General features: G+C 38.2%; 1 protein-coding gene across 1 annotated transcript in view; it reads left to right on the top strand.

Moving 5' to 3' along the window:
* The window catches only part of GPR84 (G protein-coupled receptor 84), a 48,625-nt gene extending 41,809 nt beyond the window's left edge, over positions 1-6,816 (top strand). The window contains exon 2 of the mRNA XM_044083963.1: positions 4,553-6,816. Coding sequence (XP_043939898.1) covers positions 4,656-5,927 — 1,272 coding nt within the window. The 5' untranslated portion in view covers positions 4,553-4,655 and the 3' untranslated portion in view covers positions 5,928-6,816. The remainder of the gene's footprint in view (positions 1-4,552) is intronic.
* Positions 6,817-26,139: the final 19,323 nt, after the last annotated feature.

The following is a 26,139-nucleotide window of genomic DNA, read 5'->3' as shown; positions in this document are numbered from 1 at the left end:
AAATATTACTGTAATTTACTTAAAAACTTAATAAAACAAGTTTAGCATCAATATGCATTTTTGAACAAATAAGAAGTATAAAACACTAATGACTGACATTACTAATTGTAATCACGAGTAATTTTCCAGAAAATCAAAAATGTTATTACAAGCATTTGAATTAAATTCAGGAACATTCTGCAATGATAGGAATGGCTGAGAGGTATAGTTAGCACTCAGAAGGGAATTTCTGGCTACAGTAACCTATTCAGAAGTTTGTATGCTTTTTTGGATATGTAGGATTGTAAATGATGCAGTTATGATTTCTGAATGTTATTATAACTATGAAGTCGTCTCAGGGAAAGATTTTAAGAATTTGTGGTTTTAATAACAGCAAATAAAACTACATATCCTTACATTTTTAAACTGAAGCTTCTTAGTTTTCAGACAGTTCATTATGGTTTGACATTACCATAGCATCACTAACCAATGGAATGAAAGAAACTGCAACCATAGTCACCTTTCCATCTTCAAAATATGCAACACAACACTACACTACCTCTTATAAGGTGCAGCAAATTTGTAAAATGTGGACATTTACCAACAAGTAATCAGAGGAGCTTGCAGCATGGTTAAAATGCTACTCTCTGCTTGTATTTCCACATACCCAGTTCTTTAACCATTACAGAGTCGGAAGAGAAACAGCTCAATTTACAACAGATGGGCAAGCCATCTCTGCCCCCCCAAAAAAGACAATGAGCTCCAGTTAGCATCAAGCAAATACAGGTAATAGCAAGCTTGCAACATACTGAATACAAAAACATCAACAATACCAACAAGTAAATGAGTTAAGGAAACTACATCCGTAGTCAGCCTTCCATCTTCAAAATGCAAAATACTGCACTGCACAACATGGAAAAGACGGGTAAAATGTGACACTTTGATTGCCAGAACGATCACATGGTTTCAAAGTAGGATATTCCCTTTACACTATTTATAAGACAAAAAAGTTAGACAGCAGTTGTAATATATTCGGTTTTACCAGACACCCAGCTCATCAAACATTAGAGACTTGAGAGTAAGTTTAAAAAGTCCAGGACCCTCGCACACATAGAAACACACACACACACACATACACACACACACACACACACACACACACACACACACACACAATAAATAAATAAAATAATTAATAAATAAAAAAGCAAATTATTCTCATGTTCTCTCCCAGCATCTTTAGTTACAAATTCTAAGTGACAAACAACTTTCGGCTTTTCCCTGTCTCAGATATAGTTACTTCATTCTACCCTCTACGTTGTTAATTCCTTAATCTTTGACCTGCATGCACACATGCATATACACACCCACTCATCAATTACAGACATTTGTATGAAACTATATCACAGATATTTGCTTCAGATGAAGTGAATGAATAAATTCATAAATAATGGCCCAGAAGTGTATCTGTTTGCTTATGTCAGACCCAAACAGAACAGCTCCCCCCTGCACTCACAATGTCTTAGCTCAACAATCAGAAATAAAGGAACAAAAATCAGAAACAGGTTTTAAAAAAATTCCCTCATATACTTAGGAGGTTGGTTGAATAAAACCTTTGCATTATCAGACTTTTTCTAAAATACACAAAACCTGAAACTCATACACCTGATATGCAATGACAGAAAAAGTTAGGTAGGAACAGAGTTCAGAAGCTTGGCAATACTGCTCTGTGAAGGTGAGGTTCACAAGGAAAGCTCCAAAAGGAGCAATTATGTTTTACATCTGGTTTGGACTGCAACTTACTTCATGAGAAATTGATATTTTCTATAGGAGTGGGCAGTCTTTTCAAATCATAATTGATAAATGCTACACTAAGACCCACTGGCAGTGAAAAGGGGGAAACAATGTAACTCATAACTCAGTGGACAGAAAATCGACAATACAACTCTGATAACTGGCCCAGTAGTTAGGGACCTGAGAACCTACATATATAATGAACTGTCCTTTCATTGCCACATATCCAATATTGTAAGAAAGTGCTATTCATTGCACAGCTTATCACTAAGGGTATAATGTCCAGGTTTAGAGATGTGATCATTCCACTTCACTCAGCACTCATTAGGCTAATAATTGAGTATAATGCTCACTTTGGTACGTATCTAGCTAAACATTTGGCATGAATGTGCATTATGCTTTCTTACTATGAAAATCGTAATCAAAATTCATAAAAACTATGCAAACCATCTCAAAGTCTTGTCTTTCTCCCTGATGTCATACAAGGTATTGAGGGTCAATCTCTGCCTTGTGTACAAGCCAAGATAGACCCTATCCTGTTAGACTTACTGATCATTTGCATGACCAATGGTGGCGTAAGTATCTGCTCAGTAGATTTAAATCTCTTGTTGGAGGGACAGATATGCATCACAAGGAAAGCTATTTCATTAGAAAACTCTTCCTTTCCTTATATGCAAAGTGCTTCTCTTTCAATATTCAGACACAAGTTGCATGAATGGATGAGTAACCATAATTTCAGTCCTAGTTTCGCACCTCTATCCCTCATGGATAGGGGCAGCATATACATTTTCTACTCATCTCTGGGTTATTCATATTTAAAATCTAAGGGCAGCAAACTTTGTGGGAATGCATGGCTAGGCTTTTAAAGATCCTCACGGATCAATTGCCCTGTAAGTACCTATGAAACAATAAAACACTCAGGTTAGTACACACTTTCACTGGGAAGGGGGCATATGCCCCCATGAGCCCCCTTCTATCTCCACCTATAATCATTACCCTATGATTTGTGTACTTTTATAGCTTTACAAATTTCACTAATACTTGGTACTCAAGTTTCTCTTTACTAAGTGAGATTTCCACAACTTGTGCCCAGGTGGTTATATGGATCCTGTCAACTGTGACATTTTAATTCAGCATTCTCTTCCTAGTGATGTTAGTTCATTATTGCAGCTACTTTAAACAGAGTTGTAACCTGACTTTTTATCCACACAAGGCAACTCCATATTGCATTTTCTACATTCTAAAGATGAATAAAACTTTCACTAAAATAGGTTCATAAGTAAGTGCAGGCTAACTGCACTTGTGGACCTTTTTAACCCAAACCAATTTCCCTTGGTGAGAATCCAAGCCTGTACCTGTTGTCTGAGAAGTAAACACCTTAACTATTATGGCAAATGTTTCTCTAACATAGCTGTGATAGTTTATCATTACTTTTTGTAGTAATTGAATGGCTAATGAATGTTTGTGATGGATATTTGTTTCTCAACACTTGTTTTTAATTTTTATTTGTTTTAGGCTTGGGTCGATGTTAAGAAGGGGCCTTTGGAACAGTAATTAACCTGGTTAGCATGTTTAGTTTATAGAAAAGTAGAACAAGTTATCACAGGTCTCTTTTGAAAGGTGTTTCATCTGAAAATAAATGTGCAAAACAGCATTCACACAATAGAAGTAAAAGCATCTATGTGTGTATAGGGTCTATATTATATAAGCGAACGTACTAAATTGTAAACGCGATGTAATCAACCCATTAAAACTGAAAAAACAAAATATCAAACAAACAGATCAGCGATTTTTTCCCAGGGGAAAAAATCTCTGATCCTTTAAAAAAAAAAACACAAAATAAAGTGGGGCACTATGCCCCCCCCCCTACTTAAATATATGAACTCCGAGATCACACCTCAGTGGAGGAAATGGCAAAGTCCCAAAAACAGCCCAGTGATTTTTTCCCTAGGAAAAAATCTCTGTTCTGTGCTTTCGAGATTTTGCCATTTCAGTAAGTAGGTTCGATTAAGCAGCTTTCACAATTTAGTGCACTCACTGACTTAATAGGGACCCGTGTGCATATACATTCATACATGCATATGCATGTGCATATGGGGGGAATAAAAGTCATGAGAGCTTAGCCCCGTAGTCACTACTAATACTAATAATTCCAAGGTTACTATACTCTGGGGAAGAAATATTGCTCCCACTATGTCAGCTGCCTTCTGTCAAATAAGATTTTGGCCAAAAGTAATACTGACCATTGTTAAGAAAGGGCATAACTTCCTCTTTACTAACAAGCATTTTACAATTACAGTCGGGAAATGAAAGCAATATGGAGTGTTATTTGCTTTTAATATGTAACCTTTACACTGTCATAGTTTATAAATGTTCTGTCTTTATACAATGTAGAAAAGCAGCCGGGATACTTTAATAAATGACTCTAAAATCGAGGTAGACCATTTGCAGCCCTTGCAAACTTATAAATTATGAATTCCTTAAAGCTAGACATCCAAGTAGTGTAACACTGACAAAATGCTGATTTTTTTTTTTCAACAGAAAAGAGACAGGTCATTCTAACAAAAGTAACTGTTTTTCTGTTTCCTAAATTATGGAAGGAGCAAACAGAAATAAAAATGCAAAGTATACCGATCAAACATGATCTGCATTATGGATTTCACAGTATATGAATGTGATATGTATATTATTTTGAAATTGTTAACATACCAATAAAGCAACATACTGTTCTCCGTGAGTATTACAGAAATAAATCTTTTCTATTTCACTTGTCTTCTAGGCTACCACAAGTATTTTATTCATCATTTTTGAAAAGCATTTTAAGCAACAGAACTTGAAGTTAAGACTGGAATTTAACACTGAGAAAGAAAGCTGATTCAGAAATGAATTTCAATGAAACAGATGACAACTTTTCTTGCTACATTCCTTCAGTGGTACATTACCGCTATTTTGCTGCTTCCTGGGGAATAGTGGTGGTAATTGTTGGCACCATCGGAAACCTGTTGACTGTTGTGGCATTTGCATCAGATAAGAAGCTGCAGACCAAGTTCAACCTTCTGATTGTGAACCTGACATTTGCTGACATCCTTTACTGTTCATTTTTACAGCCATTTTCTGTAGATGCCTATATTCACCTACACTGGAGAAGTGGTGAGAGTTTCTGTCGAGTGTTTGGATTGCTGCTGTTTGTATCCAATGCCGTTTCCATCTTGACTCTCTGTCTGATTGCTGTAAGCCGTTATCTATTGATCAATAACACTAAAACATTTGAACGCATTTACTCCAGGGTGGGTTTACCTTTAATACTCCTTTCTACATGGGCAATTGGATTTGGCTGCTTTGCACCTCTTTGGACAACATTTGTCTTTGTACAAAAGGTCTGTACTTGCAGCTTCCACAGAACAAGGGGAAGACCCTACACAACAATTCTGTTAGTCTTCTATTTTGTAATAGGACTTGGTTGTGTGGGTGTCTTCTACTTTTTAATCTACAGGAAAGTCAAGAAAGCTTCCAAAGCACTGGATCAGTATAAAATCAAAAAGCTCAGTGTGAAAAAAAATACAGCTTTGCCTAGCACAGGGATCCCAGGTCAATATGACCGAGTTGACGAACCAGACAGTGGAGTATACACAGGTGTCTCAGAATCCCAAAATGATGTTCCCGTATCCCATGAAAATACCATATCAACAGAGGGAGCCAACTCAGCCCCTGCTACTCCCAAAAAGGTGATTGTGCATTCATCTCAGGGTGAAACTACCACATACCCTGCTACTCCGAAAAGGGTGATTGGACAGCCATCTCAGGGTGAAACTATATCAACTGATTTAGCTAAAGTAAAGCCTGCTGTTTCTAAGAAAGTGATGACAAAAGGTCCCACCAAATCCAAGAGCTCCAATACTGAGTTTAAGAAGGTCACTAAGATGTGTTTCATGGTGTTTATCTTCTTTGTGGTCTGCTATCTTCCATTTATATTCTTGAATGCTCTTGATGCAAAGAATCTAGCCCCTCAAATACTTCATATGATTGCAGCAAACTTTACATGGCTCAACAGTTGCATCAACCCTATTCTCTATGCTGCTATGAACAGACACTTCAAGGAGGCTTACAAGAATGTGATCCTGGGAATTTTCAGCAGGTGCAGAGCTAGAAGATAGCCTGATGCTCATGGCACTATGTGCAGACTTATAAGAAGCAATGTTAATAATGCTAGCCGAAGAATATGCTTCCTGTGCTAACTATGAACTGTGAAGCTGAGCTCTGCCTTTTCAATTAAACTCCATCCACGTATCCAATGTCAAGGATCAGATGGATACAACTTTCTGTAAAAACATTTTATGACCTGGGAAACATACAGTGTTTAACAGAAAACAGCCTAACTTTGGCTTCCCTGGTCACAGAAACCTAGAGTGAATTTAGCCCTTTTCTAAAATTAGTGCCAATTGCAGATTTGAACTTAGATGTGTTCACACTGTTGAATTACACATTACTTCTAATGAGACTTCACAAGTCAGCTAGATTATCTAATGATATTTAAAACCATTTAAATGTTTCTAGGCTATTATTTTTTTCCAATGTATGTGAATTCACATTTTATTATGTAGCTTTTAATAGTATTGTTGAACATGCTTTTTAGTTTAAGTATGCTTGACTAAATACAGCTTCAACAATATGAACAAACTGAACTTTTGTATAGATGATATGAGATTGTATAGTGTGGGTCTCAATAATGCAACGTGACTTTCTTTACTGCATGGCATTAGATCTAAGCTGTGCTGATACCAACTCATCTTGCAATTTTCATTGGTATTTTATACCGGGCATTAAGTTAATTTAATATTGTTCCACACAGTGCTACTACATTGGTACTTTAAATGCTGTACATCCTAGATATAAACATTTTCAACTGGTCTTTTGTACTGAAGGTTTTTTAAGTTATGGTTGTTTACTGTTTTTAATTATGTCAATAATATTATTTTATATGTCCATTATAAAGTATTACAGTTTTAGTATTTGAAATGTAATAGTTTACTGTAAATGTTGTTGCCTAATTGTGAGGCAGTGCTGTGTTTGTTCATATTTTTTTTATTTTCATCTTCCATATTGAAACAAAAGAAAAATAAAAAGAACACTGTTTTATAAATAAAGCATGATGAAGTTAAAATAGTTGTTTTTTTTTTTTCCACTAAGGTTTACTGCACCAGTAGGAGAAGTTTAATACTGAGGAAGGGCTGGATTCTTGATCATATGACTCTGTGAACAAATATAATTACATCTGATCTGAGAGACAGACTAGCAGCTTGTGGTTCAGAGATATGCTGTTACTAGTGAGCACAGCACTATAGAAAGGACATACCATAATATACACTACTGTAAAAGCTTAGCAGTTCACTGGTATGCAATATTCAATACCCCATTTCAAATGAGTTTGAGAACAACTGATGAAAATGATGCTACGGCTGGTGCAATCCTCACTTATGGAATCTGCATCACAAATAGACTATAGCTATAGGCCACCCATGCATCTACAGAAAAGAGAGAACTTCGGGGAGCAGGAATGAATGGTCATGCTGCTGCCTTTCAGCAGTGACAGCGTCTCTAGTCTACCTCCCATGTCCAGTGACATAATAATGTCTGGTTTCTCTAGTCTACCTCCCATGTCCAGTGACATAATAATGTCTGGTTTCTCTAGTCTACCTCCCATGTCCAGTGACATAATAATGTCTGGTTTCTCTAGTCTACCTCCCATGTCCAGTGACATAATAATGTCTGGTTTCTCTAGTCTACCTCCCATGTCCAGTGACATAATAATGTCTGGTTTCTTTAGTCTACCTCCCATGTCCAGTGACATAATAATGTCTGGTTTCTCTAGTCTACCTCCCATGTCAGTGACATAATAATGTCTGGTTTCTCTAGTCTACCTCCCATGTCCAGTGACATAATAATGTCTGGTTTCTCTAGTCTACTTCCCATGTCCAGTGACATAATAATGTCTGGTTTCTCTAGTCTATCTCCCATGTCCAGTAACATAATAATGCCTGGTTTCTCTAGTCTATCTCCCATGTCCAGTGACATAATAATGTCTGGTTTCTCTAGTCTACCTCCCATGTCCAGTGACATAATAATGTCTGGTTTCTCTAGTCTACCTCCCATGTCCAGTGACATAATAATGTCTGGTTTCTCTAGTCTACCTCCCATGTCCAGTGATATAATAATGTCTGGTTTCTCTAGTCTACCTCCCATGTCCAGTGACATAATAATGTCTGGTTTCTCTAGTCTACCTCCCATGTCCAGTGACATAATAATGTCTGGTTTCTCTAGTCTACCTCCCATGTCCAGTGGCATAATAATGTCTAGTCTACCTCCCATGTCCAGTGACATAATAATGTCTGGTTTCTCTAGTCTACCTACCATGTCCAGTGACATAATGTCTGGTTTCTCTAGTCTACCTACCATGTCCAGTGACAATAATGTCTGGTTTCTCTAGTCTACCTCCCATGTCCAGTGACATAATAATGTCTGGTTTCTCTAGTCTATCTCCCATGTCCAGTAACATAATAATGTCTGGTGCTGCACAGAAATAAGCATCAGCAACTGTGTACAGCCCTATTCAGTTCCCAGCTCATGCCCAGGGACTGAATCATAAGCTTCCTCTATTAATCAGTTTGGAAAGCCCTGCTAGATTGAATGGGTTGTAGCACGATAGCAGCTGTATGCAGCCCTACTCAGCCTCTGAAACATGCTGTGGAAATGAATAATAAGCTTCTTCTAGGAATCAGTGTGAAAAATGGTGCTGATTGAATGGTGTGGAGCACAGTAGCAGCTGTGTGTAGCCCTACTCATCTCCTGAAACATGCCTATGAGCTGTGTAAGAAGCTTCATCTAGGAATCCCTTTGGTAAACCATGTAGAATTGAATGGCTTGGATTAAGAACATGCTGTCAGAGAGCTTGGCATACCAGTCCCTCTGCTATGTGGGCGTATCCTGTCATTTGTTTTTTAATATATGCAAACTCCATTATGCAATAATGTATACTGTTAACAAAGATTTAGTTTCATATCTGTGCACCAAGTTTTTCGGCTATATTCTTCTTGACTTTCCACTAATGCCACATTAACTGAATGGTCTATGAATCAGACACCTCTACTTGTTAGATGTGTTTATAGGTACTTTCAGCCTCTGACTCTCTGGCATGTATATACCTTTTGCGCTTCATAATCCTGGAGTAAAGGATTTACATGAGCTGTAAGGAGTTCATTATTCTTAACATATTCTGAATTGTACATCATGTACTGTTATTTTTGTTTCTATACTTGCACTTGTTAACTGATATTGCTTTATCTGTAATAGCAGTTTTCAGACACTAAGAGGTCTATTCCTGGCAACATCCATATACACTTACCCATTTACAATACTTGAGGATGATGTAAAGCAGGAATAGCCATGAAACATTAAAAAATGGGGGGGTTAATCCAAGTTTATGATCACCAATATCTCGATCATTTTAGGACTTTAATGTTGGGAAGTAATACTTTTTTGATACTCACATGCACTGTTTGTTAATAATCTGTCTTTTTGTAAGGGATAAATAATTTATTTATTTATTTATTTATTTATTGCCATTTGTTAACCAGGTTTGTCCAATTGGGCTTGTGGCCCATTTTCAGTGGAGACCCAAGGAGAAAAGCTCCAGTAATACATTTTAAAACAAGTACAATTTTAAACAATATTGATATAATAGCAGTTATAGCAAAATGATTCACATATGTTGGATTACATGCATAAAGTTAAAGTTGCATTAAAAAGAAGCTAAGTAACAATTTTACATGGATATAGTTCAATAGGTCAACAATAAACATTTTTTTTGTTTGTATAAAATTGTGCAAATGCATAGTAGACACATTGGAGAGAGAGGTGTAATGAGGTACTAAGTATGGCCCTTTTGAGGGTACATAAAGGGAAGGAAGGCTAGGTAGGGTCATGGCAAGGATAGTTTCTGGAATTGAGAAAATACATTTTTAAAGTGTGAAGTGTGGGAGATTGAACGTAAGTCAAGGGGAAGTTTGTTCCGAGCATGGGCAAGGGAGTGTTTGTAGAGTAGTTTGCCTACTGATCTTTTTGGGTGGTATATATTAAGTAATTGTTGGTTAGAAGTACGGAGGGTCTGGGATGGAATGTAGATGGAGACTAAGGAAGATAGAGATGGACAGAAGGAGGGTTTATAAAGAATAGAGTGTAGCATATGAAATTGATACGATAACAGAAACTGGGGAAGTGCAAGCCATTGAAAAGAGTTTAAAGAAATGCAGTGGTGTGAGTTGTATGGGGAGTTAGTGATGAATCTGACTATTTTATGGTAAGTCTTTTGCAGTTTGTTTAGAGTGGAGGCCTGGATACTGGTAAGAACTGGGGTGGCATATAAGAGGGAGGGGAGGAGGAGTGCCTGGCCCAGGGTAAGTCTAGAGTCAGGGGTTAAGAATTTTTTGCTCCGATATAGCACACCTAGTTTTTGGTTTGTTTTTTTTATACATTGGCGTATGTGTAGGTTGATACCACAATATAAGGATAAAATGATTGACTTCAACAATTGGCTAAGCTTATGGTGTCATTCATCTGTCTGCCTGGGATGACATGATTGACGATTCAGGTTACTGGCTAAGGCTCTTGACACCCCTATAAGTGCCTTTTTTAGGCAAACTTCAAAGGACAAAACCACCAGCGTAACAGGTACAAGCATGCAAAATCTGAAGGTAATGCTACTCAATGCTAGAAGTCTAAACCTCAAAATGCACTCTCTCGAGGCACTCCTAAAAATGGAAAACATTGATATCTGTTCAGTAACTGAGACCTGGTTCAAGGCTCCAGAGATCACCCCTACAATACCAGGCTACAACTCTTACCACACTTTTCGGCCACTAAACCAGGGCAGAAACACTAAAGGTGGAGGAGTGTCAATATTCACCAAGGATATTCACACCACCAGGCTAGTTGGCCAACACAATGTGTCTGAAATTCTCCAAGTGCAACTAACACTAGGTAAGACTGCAATCCAAATTGTAGCTTGCTACAGATCCCCCACCATACCCCAAGATTCTCACTACACCTTTTTAAACATACTGGAAAATATTAAGATAGAACCAAACACCCTAATACTGGGTGATTTTAACTACCCTGCCATTAACTGGGAAAACTACTCATGTCCCAACACCTTGTTCTTGGAATTCATAAATTCCAACGCCCTGGATCAACTAATCCATAGTCCCACCAGGGGCTCCAATATCCTAGACCTGGTCATTACCAACATGGCAAATCAATGCTCCATACCTATGGTCACCCCCTCGTTAGTCAGGTCTGACCATAAGCTAATCACCCTTGACATCCACATCCCACCCCCACCCACCAGTAAAGAATCCACCATGAAAAACTTCTCCAAAGCCAACTTCATGCTACTCAAGTCAGAAGTGACAAACTTCATGACACCCATGCAGAACTGAAAGTTCAACTGCTGAATCCTACACTAAGGCACTGTCATCCACTCATGCATGAATCGTGCCATCCCAAATAGAACCAAAATGCTCTCATCCAAAAAAAGGAAGCCAATCTGGTGGTCCCCTGCCATAAACAAACATGACAACAAAAGGAAGAAACGTTTGCAGGCCTCAGTAAGAAACTGAGATGCCTCATAAAATCCTCCAAAGCTAGTTATGAAAATAAAATTGCCAAAGATTCCAAAGACAACAACAAAGCATTCTATAACTATGTCAAGAATCTAAATGGCAATGCTCAGATCTGCTCTGAGCTAAAACAGAATGGCAATAAATATACTGATTCAAAGGATATTGCCAATATCCTGGCAGATCGATTCAGTGCCAACTTCACCCCCCTCACCCCTAAATGGCCCATCTCAATACCAGAAGATTGCCAAATTCCAGTAATAACCACACAGGTACAAACACTCTCTAAAGTCAAGAATACAGCATCCATGGGACCAGATGACATCCCGGGCTGTGTACTACATGAACTACAATATGAACTTGCACCTCACCTAAGTGTCATGTTTAATCATAGCTTCAACTCAGGTTTCGCCCACTGAGTGGGAAACTACCGTCCCATCAGTCTGACAAGCCTTATCTGCAAGGCCATGGTATCATGGAACTTATAAACAAAGACATTGGCAACCTTCAAACACTGGACCCCACCCAGTTTGGGTTTGTGAAGGGCCGATCTTGTCTCCTGAACCTGATTGACTTCTTTGAATCAGTCTCCAGAGCCATGGACAAGGGTAAGGTGGTCCATACAGCCTATCTAGACCTTGCCAAGGCCTTTGACACCATCCCCCACTCTGGAATCATAGATAAACTTACTAAGTTGGGTATTAATCCCTATGTCACCCAATGGGTTGCTAAATGGCTTACTGATAGAACCCACACTGTAAAAGTAGCTGACTCCAAATCCAGCTTCAGACAAGTGACAAGTGGAGTACCTCAGGGTTCAGTTCTGGGGCCGCTCTTGTTTGGCATCTATCTGAAGTACAGGTCAACACTAAGGTAACAAAGTTTGCAGATGACTGCAAACTGGGAGCCATTATTGAATCCCAAATGATGTGGATACTCTACAAAGGGCCTTACAGAAACAGATGCTTGGTGCCAGAGCCATGGGCTCAAGCTCAATGCCAAGAAATGCCTTTGGGAAAAACATGTATCCATGAATTACCATATAGGTGGCAGTACACTAAACACAGAAAGTGTGATAAGAGACTTAGGGACACAGGTGGACAGTGGTCTCACCTTCGATAACCACATCGCCACAACAGTCAGGAAATCCTTCTATGTGGCACACCTCATCACGAAGGCTTTTCATCCAGAAAAAGGAGGTCATTGTCCCACTGTACTCCTCCTCATTAGACCCATTATAGAATACAATGCCCATTTGGTATGTACCTCAAGACATCTGCAACAACTGGAAAGGCCTCAGAATACCTCACTAAAAGAATCACAGGCCTAAAGCAGATGCCCTATGCTGACCACAAAACTCCAGCTATACTCTGTCTGCTTAACATACCAGGCCATGTCAAACCCAGAGCTGTTGGACATGCTACACTTAAAGAAATCCCAATCCCTCAGAGCTACATGCTCCAGGGATCTAAACCTTGTCAACACAATAAACAAAACATGCTGGAGGGATAGGTTCCTGACTCAGAGACTCCCCAGACTCTGGAATAGATTGCCTATACATGTCAAGCAGAGTGCCTCTTTGGACCTCTTCAAGAGGAACCTTGACGATTGGATGGGATGCTAGACAGGGGTCCAGGAAAGTAAATAATGTGGGAAGAAATAGCCAGGGGATTGTTATGGCTAGGCTTATATAGGCCCTAGGGCTGATAGCCTAGTACCAACATATGAACCTATGAACCTATGAACTTGAGTTCGTCATCGATAATGACCCCTAGGAGTTTTATGTGGGTGTCAGGTTGGATGTTTGTATTGTTAGAAGATGTAATAAAAAAGGAGGTTTTGTGATGAGAAAGAGAACGGAGAAGGAAAAGTAGGAGTTCGGTCTTTTTGGGATTTAGGATCAATAGGTTGTGAGATTGCCATTGTTCAGTGGATAGTAGGGCCTGCTCGGTCAGGGAGTGTAGTTCAAGAATGTTATTTGAGATGGATATAAGTGTGGAGTCGTCAGTATACTGAATAAGGGAAGATTCTTTGCATGAGGTGTAAAGATCATTGGTGAAGATGTTAAACAAAAGGGGTCCCAAGATGGAGCCTTGGGGAACACCAGTGGAGATGGGAAGGAAAGGTGAGGAGGATGAGAGTCATTTGACAGATTGTTCCCTGCCAGATAGGTAACTATTAAACCAGGCAAGTGTGGAGGGGGATAGGTGGAGATTTGTGAGTTTGGATAGTAGTAGAGGATGAGAGACAGTATTGAAGGCTTTGGAGAGATCTAGAAAGAGACAGGAAATGAGTTTATTGTTGTCTAGGGCCTCTGCAATGATATGAATGAAGGAGAGGAGGGCAGTGGTGCTGCTGTGGTGAGGACAAAATCCATGTTGGGTAGGAGTAAATAAGTGGTGTGTGAGGAGGTGATTGAGAAGCTGTGAGTGAATACATTTTTCTAATATCTTGGAAAGGGGGGACAGAATGGCAATGGGTCGGTAGTTTGAGGGGTCAGTGGAGTTTCCACTATTATGAAGAGGGATAGTGATGAAAGATTTCCAAAGGGTGGGGACAGTTGATTCCAGAATAGATCGATTAATTAGTATAGATACAGGATAGGCAATTGAGTCAGCAGCAAGTTTGAGGAATGTAGGAGATAGATTGTCAGTGGAAGGAGAGCAAGGTTTTAGCTTGAGTAGTAGAGATTTGATGTAAGTAATGGGAACTGGCTCAAAAGAAAACAAAGTTGTGTTAGTGGGACTTGGAGAGGTGGGTGTCGAAGTAGAGTTTGGCTTAGAGGTTATCAGATTTTGGATGGAAGAGATAAAGTGTTTATTCTGGAGGGTAGCTGTTTTCTGAGAGGAAGAGTTAGTGTGTGGGGAGGGATTAGAGGGCTTTCCAGGATAGAATATGTTGTTGAGAGTTGACCAAAAGTTTTGAGGACTGGATTTGTTGTTAAGCTGAGCAGAGCTATAGTATAACTTTTTGTCATTAGTTGTATGTTTTTCTGCAAGGTTCCTCAGTTATCTGTATTTCTGAAGAAAATGTGGTTGTTTAGTTTTAGTCCAGGTTTTCCAAGCATGCTCTCTTTGTTTCATAAGGGACCTAGTCTCTTTGGAGAGCCAGGGAGCATGGTTTTATTTTACTCTGATCTTCCTAGAGGGAGCTAAGTAGTTTAATGTATTCATGAAGATGCTATTGAAAGTGCTTACAGCATCGTTTAGGGGGTGGTGTTTTAGGATGGACCAATCTATGTTGTGGAGAATGGAGTTAAATTGGGATGAATTGAAAGTCGATAGTTTTCGACAGTCTTTGATAAAGTGGGGTTTAGTAATATGCTAGTAGTGTCTTAAGATGGTGGTAGGGAGATGATCACTGAGGGAGTCAGGTAAGGAGGTGGGATTGTGGTATTGGTGGCGGGAATTGGTAAGGATCCAGTCTATGATGGAGCTGGAAGTGGAATTTTTATGGAAGCGAGGGAGATGTTATAAGTTGGTGGAAGCCGTGTAGGTAGATACTGAGTTGGGGGGAGTCAGTTGTGAGTTTGGACCAATCAATGTTGACATCACCAAGGATAAATGTCTCATATGGTATGTTGTGGGAGAACCAGGATAGGATGTTTTCAAGAATGGGCAGATTGTTACCAGGAGGAAGGTAGATAGAGGCAATTGCAAGTTTTTTGTGGGGATTCAGATGGCAGTTAAGGATGATGATTACAGCTGGGAGGAAGTCAGGAACTGGAGAAGGGTATGGTGAGAGGTCAAGAATGTTTGAGTACAGGATGGCCACGCCACCACCTTTTTTTACAGGTATATCAGATCGGAAGATATTATAATCTGGTGGGAATATTTCACTATTTGAGATTTGTGGCTTGAGCCAGGTTTCAGATAGGGAGAGGATGTGAGGGGCATTGAGAGCTATCCATAAGTGCAGCTCAGTGACTTTATTTGCTAGACTCTGAATATTCAATGAGTAAATAGTTAAGTATTTGGATGGAGATGATTTTTGTGACTGAGGTTGGTGACTGTTAGAGGAGCAAGATGGGGGCAGTGTAGAGGTAGTTTTGGGGAGAGAAGAGGGCCAAGGTTGGGATGGATATCTCCAGAACAAAGTAGGTTTTTAGTGAGGAGAGAGTATGTAGTAGATGCTAGATAGAGTTTGTATAATTTTGACTTAGCTTTGTGGGAAGGTTTAAAAACCTGTATTAGAGACAGTTTATATAGACTTGAGGTAGAGGTAGTAAAGAGATTAGGGGATATAGTAAAAGATTAAGTAGTTGGATATATTTTGTATGAGTCAGAAGTTGGCGAACATAGGAGGGGGTCAGAGATATTGGAGTTGTAAGAGGTGGAGATAGAGATAATAAGGAGCAGTGTAGAAGATATTAGAAAATAATACATGTTGGAATAAAATATGGTCAGATAGAGTATGTATAGAGACAGTGGTATAGAGGAAGTGGTGCTGACAAGATTGACAGATTAGTAAGGTGGTTGTGGCAATAGACAGGAAGTAGAATTGTAGTGGCTAGTGGGACAGGAAGGGGAGGGATAGTTAGGTATAAAGGTAATTGTAATGGGGATGGGTGGGAATGGGGGTAGAGTATGGGGAGCGAAGTGAGCCCGAGCGTAGCGAGGGTGAATGGAGTGGGGCTAGCACCCATTTCAAGACGAAGTCATAGAAACAATCAGAAAAAGATAGTGAAAAACTAGCTTGAGAGACAAGGATATAAAGTTTCTAAAAGGTATAGTCACCAGAAATAAAATAAAAATAAATAAAATATGAGCAGAAGTAAGCTTACAAAAGGACACTGGCCTCATGCTACACAAGTAGATTTACTTGAAGCAAACCCAGTGCTGAATGGTTAAAATAAGCTACAATAGAGAAGGGCTGTGGAGGGGGAGAGAGAGGTATTATTAGCAGCTAAAAGCAGGGCAAAACAAAAAAAAAAACAATAATATATAAGAGTCTGAAAACAGTAAAATAGGGCAGGTACACTAGGAAAGGCAATTATGAGTGAGGCTAGAAATGAATTCAGGGAAGGGTAAAGTGCAGAACAGGAGAATATACACAGAAACAGTATGAGGATAGTGGGTAACCAAAGAGAAAGGATAGGAGCTGCTGGTGTCTGCTTTTCGTGGTGACTAGCAAATAAAACACTGTAAATTCTTGTTGTGCTTATAAAGTCTAGCATTAATTAAAAGATTAGCTTATGTAGTAGTTATTTAATGGGACACATACTTCAGTGGTATTATTTTAAGCTTAAAATGGTGGCTTCCGGACAGATAGTTAGAGTTGCAGGGTATCTGTTAAGGTTCTCAAAACTGTGTTGCCTGTACTGTGGCCAGGAGAAAACTGCAGGGAAAAATCCACTAGGGCTATAAAAACAGAGAGGAGGGAGATTAGTTATGAGCAAGTAATTCAGGAAAAGAGCGAGAGACAAAAATACCATGTGTAGAGAGAACAAAAATTAATACAGGTAGGCAGAGACAGTATACCTAGCATTAATTTCCATTGTATGAGTGTCTTACACACATAGCTAGCTAAGAACACAGCAGTGTTTACACCTATGCATAAAGTAATGCAGAACAACAGTAGTTAACAGCAGCACAGTGTAGACATATACAAGGCAATAATTCACAAAGCAGGAAAACAGAAATCCAGGATACTGAGGACAACGACAATTGATACACTTTCAGGTACAATCCAGATTATTTGAGAAGAATGGGGAGCTACAAGGAATACAATGATCCTACAGACTGTTTCCAACAAAATATGTAGGCACTTTTCCTAACTCATCTAGGATGGAACTTCATGGTCATCCCATTATCAAGTCTAAGTGGCTTTCCATATAACAAAGACCAGAGCTACTGTTATGTTTCTTAACTTTTAAGAAGTCAGTTAAGACTATTAATTAGTTATTACTGTAAATATCTTAAAATGCTGTACTTGTGTTATTTACTTCTGAATATTGTAAATATTGTTTTTCTGTATGGAGCTTTTCTCCCCAGGCCTCCATTGAAAATGGGCTCATTTAGGCCCAATGGACTTTCCCGGTTAACAAACTGCAATAAATAAAATAAATAAATAAATAAATACAACATTTTCCCCTCCAGCTGATAAATTCACCACAAACATACTGTTTTAAAACTTTAGATCACAAGCACACTCTGGACAAACCTACAAAGCGCCAACCAAGACTTAGTCTTTCTAGTCTAGTACCTAAATTAATTTCCACCACCTTAGACACTTAACTTCCTAAAAGAACCATAGCCATCTCATCTAGCACCTGGTTTCATTCCTCAGTCGGTCATCCCTCAAGCTGAGGAGTGGTCATGGCTCCATTCCTCTTGGCTAGCCTAGCACTCCTAAGCTCAGGTGAGGAGCAATCCAGGTCCAGGTCCCACTTCTGCTCAACCATGAACTAAAGGCACTGAAAACAAGAGGACAATATAGACATAGAAAAAAAAATCAGAAGAAGTACAGCTGTGTTGGGCTCCCTATTGAAATGTAGGGACTTGAAATGCTGAGTGTCGACATGCCGAAAAAAAAATTGAAAACAAAGGAGAAGAGGGAATCACAATGGTTGCTCTTTTCTTTAAAACTTCTTTTTGCAGGAGGCAATCCCCCCTCCCCACATTCCCACACCCTCCCAACTTGTATATACCAAATCTGAGATCACCATACCTCAGAGAAAAGAGAATATTCCGAGAAATGACATCTCAGACTTAGTATATGTATAAGTCTGATTCTTAGGCCATTGAGTCTCTGCATTTCAGGACTCATTGTTTAGGGTCACGACATTTCAACCAGTTGCTCTGTGTTGAAAAGTATACCTGAATCTTATGATATGTTGCTGCAGCGACTCTCCCTCTAAGGTTTGTTCTTATATTGAGTGTACTAATGAATCTGCACTATCATTTCTCCACCTCTGATATTCTGTTCTCTTAACTTTTCTTCAGCTGAAAACACCATATGGAAAGTATTTATTCACTACATATTTTAACCTTTTTAAACAACTTTATTAAATTGTTACTTTTTAAGTTGCAACATAAAATAAATCTTTTTCTAGTTTAAAAACTGTAATTAGCCACTTGCTACACTTGCAGCAAGTAGCTTGTTGCAAGTAATACCACATTCAAAGTGCTGAAGCAAATGTTTCAGTCCTGGCAGAAAATTTATTTTCTGCACCAACATTTAGAAATGCTGGTACAGAAATAAAACCACTGCTGTACTGCTAACCATTGCACCCCACTAGCACCTTACCCCCAGGGTGGCTGTCACCTTTACTTCACCCAATCTATACCTTTGCCTTCCAGAGATGTAGCTATGTCAATTGGCACAATAGACAGCTCCCAAACATCTTTTGCAACCAAAAGTAAAAGACCTAGAAAAAATAGCTTCTCTCTAGCTGACAGCAAACAACAAACAAACAAATAAATCAAAAAGTCCCCCAAACTCCATAACTATAGCAAAGAGCATCTACCAGCTCTTTAATGCAGTCACTAACATTCATCATTTTAAATGACCATGGTATGAGCCATGGCTGCCTAAATAAATAAAGGTACTGCACTTGCGCCTGATCGGTAACTCTTCTGATGTGCCAGTCATGTCCCCCTAACAAGTCTTAGGGAGCAGCTGTCCCCAATGACACACCTTAAATATGGTGCTGTATTATGTATACCTTGTTGAGAACACAGTTTAAACTGCATCTTGGCAAACAAGCTCAGTGTAAGTACTTCTCAGCATGCTACATCACCAAACCTCCCTGACCCAGTAAATAAATGCCTTAACCTTTTTAATATATCCTATTAATCTCTTGATTCATTAAATGATGCAATAGTCACATTTCCCCCACCCTCTTCTCTATTTGTTTTATTTTATTTATTTATTTTTTTGCTTGGTCTTTACTGTGTTCCATATCCATTTATTCTGTTATATGTATATTTTATAGCCCTTTCCTCTATTTGTTTCCTCACCACAGAGTTTATAGCTCTTGCTTTACTCTTATCATGTCACTTAACAACATTGTTTTATCAGACTGTTTCCCCAGACTGAGCATGAACTTGGTCACGCTTGATCTGTACTTTACACCAGTAAACAAATATAAATGAATGAATGAGTGAATACAAAGACAGACAGACAGATGAATGAATGAGTAAATGAACAATTGAATGACTAAAGAAAGAAATAAAGAAACAGATAAATTTATATTTGCTTATCTACATACTGTAAGTAGCTATGAGGCTTGGATTATTATTCACTAATGTACTAAATTATATACTTTAATGTTTCTTTCCAGTCATTTGATGAAAATAGGGACTGACCGAAAGAACTATCCTAGTTATATATAAATAAACAGATGGCTAGATAGATAGATAGATAGATAGATAGATAGATAGATAGATAGATAGATAGATAGATAGATAGATAGACAGATAGATAGATAGATAGATAGATAGATAGATAGATAGATAGATAGATAGACAGACAGATAGATAGATAGATAGATAGATAGATAGATAGATAGATAGACAGACAGATAGATAGATAGATAGATAGATAGATAGAGAGACAGATAGATAGATAGATAGATAGACAGACAGATAGATAGATAGATAGATAGATAGATAGATAGATAGATAGATAGATAGATAGACAGATAGATAGATAGATGATAGATAGACAGATGAAGGAAGGAATCAAGTAGTTATGTGTGGGCTTACTGCATTCTGGACTGGGAAAGAGCAATGAACTTAGTCATGTGTATGCCTTCAGGCTTCACTGCATTTTGATCAAATTGCACTCTTATTGACTGCATGTTGTTCAAGTCCAAGTGATAACATGTACATTAAAAGGAAAGTGCTTTGGATGTTCTTTTAGCTGTGAGATAGCACAGTTCCAGGGTGCAGTACTTTTATCCTTTATCCAGTATTGTGCAATCTCAGAGTTAGTATACATAATTTAGTCGGGGGGTGGATGCATTCCCCTCTGTGTGGGGGGTGGTGGTGGTGCAAAAAACAGTAAACTATAGATTTTTTTCCATCATTCAAGAACTTTTTTTATTTATTTTACTTTGAACTATTGTACTTGTTTTTCAGTTGGTTGCCTATAACCTGCCTTCGGTTACTTCTGTAGCATAGCTGGAAGCACAGATTAGGCATTTTGAATGGGTCGTTCGGCTATCGAATCCTAAAAATCTTGAACCACAAAATAATGACTGTAACACAGAAAAAGGGGCAATTATTGAACAATGGCAACTTCGAAAAAAATACATTGAATGGCCATAGCTGGCCAATAACCAGGTATTATTGCTGTGCATACGGTAAGTGAAGGGAAACCTTTTAAATTTGCTCTATTTTCTACTGTAGTGTGATCTTGGAGTTGGTATATATAGTTAGGAGGGTGTGGGGGGTTGCTGGTTGGTTGTGTGTGTGATGTTGGCCGACTATGGCCATTGGATTTTTTTTCAGATGTTGCCATTGTTCGATAATTGTCCCTTTTGTTGTTTTACTTTTATTGTTTCATGGTACGAGATTTCTGTTATTTGGTAGCCAAACATAGACCCTTTTGAATGGCTTGGGTTAATATTAATTGTTTGTTACTTGTGTTGGTGAAAATAAGTTCCGGCATATATAAGGAGTCATGCAATATAATAAGGGATCACTGTGTGCCATCATGGTGCTGAACCAGACGTATCCACATTCACACATACTTGGTCGACAATCCTGTATGTTGACAAAACTCAAAGCCACTCAGGGGTAACACCACCAGTGCTGAATTTCCATGAATAGTACAATCGTTACACACTAGTGAGTGCAGAAGTCCAATCTCACTAGTAGCTGCAGTGGGGGCTGGATTAGCAGCAACCTCACAACCCAGTTATGTTCTCAAAAACATTTATCAATCATGCTCTCCAGTAATGCCCCGCTCAGGGTCTTATTTATCTTAACACAAGCAAAACTGAAACTTCTCTGCCTATATGTCTACTATGATGATGTGCCATGCTAATCCCAGTTATAGAGTAAAGGTGTGTCCAAATATCTACAACCACACTCTCTTTCAAAGCAATGTTATTTCCAACCATGTTGATCCCCTATACTCTACACATATGATAAAAAAGCCAATGACTGTGATATAAATTATGACTTTAACCAGACTCCAAATGAGAATTTTGATAAAGAACTTACGTCAAGGTGCTGACACAGTCCTGTCTTCCAGTATTGTCTCAGTATGGCAGTCTGTGGAAGGCTGTGACTCATTAAAGCTCTTTTATAATACCTTGGCTACTTAGGATGCTGAGTACAGGCTGTTCTAGTTATGGAGAAACACCTGATGTTACAGATATTTGTAGAAATATGTGGAGTAATTTGGATACCATAATATCTGATGTCAGAGATATTAGAGGGTAGAGGTATGTTAAGGAGATATTCATGACATTGTTTGTTACAGATATGTGTTGGGATATGTGAAGTAGGTATGACCATATAACTTGGTGGGATACTCTGAAAATATCGAACAGATTGAAATATTAAATGGCATAGCATCAACCACAAAAGGTTGAAAAGAATAATTTGATGAGAGATCACGGTATTGTGGGGAGTGGTGCTCTCCCCATTCCCCATTATACTGCAGTAGGCTTGCCCCTGCAAAAAACTGTGCTGAGCATTTCAGCATTTTGAGTTTTGACCTTTTGTGGTCGCTGTTGTGTTCTGCATTTTGGCCATTGGTCATTATGGATGTATTCCAACACTGGATGTCACATGTATTTGTGAGGATATGTACAAAAAGGGGAGATCCCATAACATTGGATGTCATGCATATTTAAGGAGATATATGGTCTCACACTTTTAATTTCTCCAAATCTTTTGGGTTTCTAATACCATGATGGGAATGAACCCCATTCCTAAGTCAAAGTATGATTAAAGTTTATGAAATTAGTATTGTTTCAGTCTTTGATGTCAGCCAGAAATGCTCTTTGCAGCACCTGCAATGTGCTTAGGAATGACTCCTGCAATTTGTATGGAGTTACATGTATCGGTAACATATCTAAGTAAAATTGTAAATTCTTTTTTTAAAAGACCTGTTGCTCTCACTACTACTGGAACTGTCTGGGTATCCTTCCTCCACATTGCCCTCATTTCTGCCTGGAAATCCTGGTATTTTATGACTTTATGTCTGTCTGTATGTAAGACACTGTAGTCAATGGGTGTTGCAATTTCAATGATCAATGCTACTTTTTTCTTCTTTTCATGGACTAGTATATCTGGTTTTCGTGCATATATTTTTTGAGCTGTTGGTACAGTCACTTGCTGCCTGAGTTTACATACTTCTGCTTGATGCGAATATGCTTCTGCTAAACTTAGCAGGGAAGCCATCTTAGACTTATTATCCTCATGTTTTAAAACTTTCACTACATTTGGGTCTTGTGAGGTCAGTAGGTATGTATGCAGTCCCACGACTGCACATATATACATGTAATCAATTTCAAGGAGGCCCATACCTTCTTCAGAATGGAGAATATATAATCTTGTTATGCATTGATTTTTATAAATCATTTGATGAGCATGAAGCATCTTTCTTGTTTTCCTGTCCAACCTCTCCATCATCTTTTAGGGCCAGTCAATCATTCCATAACTGTGCATTAGGACAGGAAAAGCAAATTGGTTTATAGGTTGGACTTTGATCCTAGATGTCAACACTGTTTTCAGTATTAATTTAAGTCTTCTAAAATATTCTTACTAAGTTTTATTCACATTGGTTCATGTTTTATTGTTGATCCTTCATCGTTTTCCCAAATATTTATACCCTCGTTCTTGCTCAAGTTCCTTTAGATCACATTCCTGTCCCAAACTGATATTTTCCTGGTGCTGCAGCTTTCCTGCTTTAAAGGTTGCTTTTGCACATTTATTAAGACCGAATGACATTCTTGTATCATCTGAAAAAGTTTTAACCACTTGCAGTTGTGTGTTCAGTTCCTCATCTGATGAACTATACAGTTTTAAATCATCCACAAAAAGAAGATGAGAAATCTTTACATTTTCTTGTTTTATGTGAGCCAAATTGTAACCATGACCTAATCTGTTAAGTAGACAGCTTAATGGGTTAAGGGCAAGAGAAAAGAGCAGCGGTGACAAAGAGAGATCCTGGAATATCCCCCTTTGAATTTTTATCCCTGACATAAAAATTTATCCTTTATCATAGTTTAACTGCAAAGTGGTTTGCCAATGTTTCATGGTCGCTGTAATGTAATTGATCAGAGTAGGGTGTATCTTATACATTTTTAAGTACTCTTTTATCCATGAATGTGGTATACTGTTAAATGCCTTTTTTGCAGTTTAACCATGCCATACTTAGATTCTTCCCCTTTTACAGTTCTCCATTATGACTTTTTTTAACAGCAAATGATCCTTTGTTTCGTATGACTTTCTTTTATTACCCTTTTGTTCTATTGCCATGATTGAGTTTTCTTCTAAATAACTATAAACTCTGTCAGCATCAATTCCAGTGTATAATTTATAGGTCGTTGGAAGGCAAGTTATTGGTTTATAATTTGTAGGATAACTTGCAGGTTCACTCTTAAATAGGTGCATCATTTTTCTTGTTGATAACCAAGTTGGTGTCTATTAGGGGTGCACATACAAATCGTTCTTATTTATGGCTAAATCTTCATATAAAGATATTTATTATTTTAGCCAGAAATTATGTACTGCATCTGGGCATGGGGTTTTCTAATTAGAGGCTTTTCTTAGCTTTGTTTCAATTTCTCTCTGGCCGTTACTTCATCCCATTTCATATCCTTTATATTTGAATCTCTTATTTTTTCTTCTTCTTCTTCTGTCCATTTAGCATTTTTATGTTCCAGAGGATCTACATATATATTTATCAAAAATGTATCTATTTCTTCTTTTTTTTGGTGGAGTTGCAATTCCTTTTGCTTTCCCAATTCTCTATAAAACTGTTTGGAGTCATCAATAAATTGTTTATTTTGTACTTTATATTTATCTGCATAACTTCCAAGTTTTCTGTCAGTGCTGTTATTTTTAGTTTATTATTTGTGATAGTGCACAATAGATCCTAATCTGTTCTGGCACTGCACATTGTTTTTATCATGTCTATCTTTCTGAGTGTTTTTGTTGATCTGTTCCATCTTCTATACTCTTCTAACAGTGACACTTCTTGTCTTAGTTGCTTTATAATTTTCTGTATTCGAGACTTCCCTGATGGCATTTGACTTCTGCCATTCCTTATATTTTTGTGGTAAGAGTTTGTTATTAATTTAGCTGTACAGTAATATATCCTGTTTACTTCTGTTATATTGCATGATTGTTTCTGAACAGTCCTTAATTACTGTGTTCCATTGTTTTATCAAACTTCTAACTTTTTGGGTTTTATTGACTTTCTGTAAAGACATGCTATAGGTAGATTGAACACTCTAAATTGGCCCTAGGCATGAGTGTGTGTGTGTGTGTGTGTGTGTGTGTGTGTGTGTGTGTGTGTGTGTGTGTGTGTGTGTGTGTGTGTGTGTGTGTGTGTGTGTGTGTGTGCCTTCTGTGGAAGGTTGGGCATTGGACTGGCAACTCAGCACCATAAAAACTCCACTGCCAATCATGAGTGGGCAGGTGATCTGCTGTGGCGACCCCTAACCGGGAAAAAGCCGAAAGAAGAAGATTGACTTTCTGTAGTCTGTTTCATTAATTGATCATAATATGTCTGCCCATCTCTAATAAATAAAGCAACTCTTCTTTTAAATCATTTTCTTCTAAACTGAGGGCACATTCTTTGTTCTCCATTTCCCATGGGTATTCTACAGAAAGTTACAGAGCATCTTCCTCTGTCACATTCTCTTCAGTTTCATCCTGTGTCATCCTTTGCTGTTTCATATGGGAATACACTGGCCTATCACTCCATAACACTGACTGTGTCAGAGTTGTCACAGCTTCCTGTTTCTTCCCGTACTGCGAAACTCCCACTGAACTTTTGTACTGGTGTCCTATGGAAGGCTCCAAAGTATCTTCATATGGAACTGATCAGATGTTTCCTGCATCACTGGTTTCTACTTCATTGGGGGATCCATTGCTCTATCCTGTTGTTATGTTATCGAATTAGATTTTCTACACCAAATTCTTCACTTCACAGGTATTCCATAACTTCAGCTTCTATTTATTGCACTTGTACTTTATTAATCGTCTGTTCTATGATCCCTCTTTCTGGTCTTATTTTTTTGTTATTGTGAAATTTTCCATATATGGATGCCTTTGCTGGTGTTCTTTTTGAATATCTTTGGGGCTGCTTTTTTTACTGATTAATTTGGCTTTTTTTCCTTTTCATAAATATTGCACCATATCAGATCTCTCTTTCTTTCCCATGTCCATATTTCTTTTTTATATCTTTCGAAAATCTCTGGATTTTGTTCTTTACATTTTCGCGCTTCCTCGGTCGCTTCTTTTTCCAAACAGCCCAAGGTTTCTTGGACTATATAATATTTTTCACATATCTGTTGTATTATGAACACAAGTTTTTATTTGAAGCTTCTGACAGTTCTTCTTGTGCAAATATTTTTCTTTCCTCTAATTTCTCTCTTAAATTTTTTTGTGTATCTGCTGTCTGGAAATTCTGGGCTTCTTGCATAATAGCAACAATACATAATGTCTTTCTTATCCTCAAAAGTCCACTCAATTGTCTTTTTAGCTCCTTTCTGGCCTATCAATTT

This window comes from Protopterus annectens, chromosome 9.part0 (assembly GCF_019279795.1).
Source record: "Protopterus annectens isolate FY-2018-M chromosome 9.part0, PAN1.0, whole genome shotgun sequence".
Taxonomy (NCBI): Eukaryota; Metazoa; Chordata; order Ceratodontiformes; family Protopteridae; genus Protopterus; species Protopterus annectens.
This window is presented reverse-complemented; position numbering and strand designations above follow the sequence as displayed.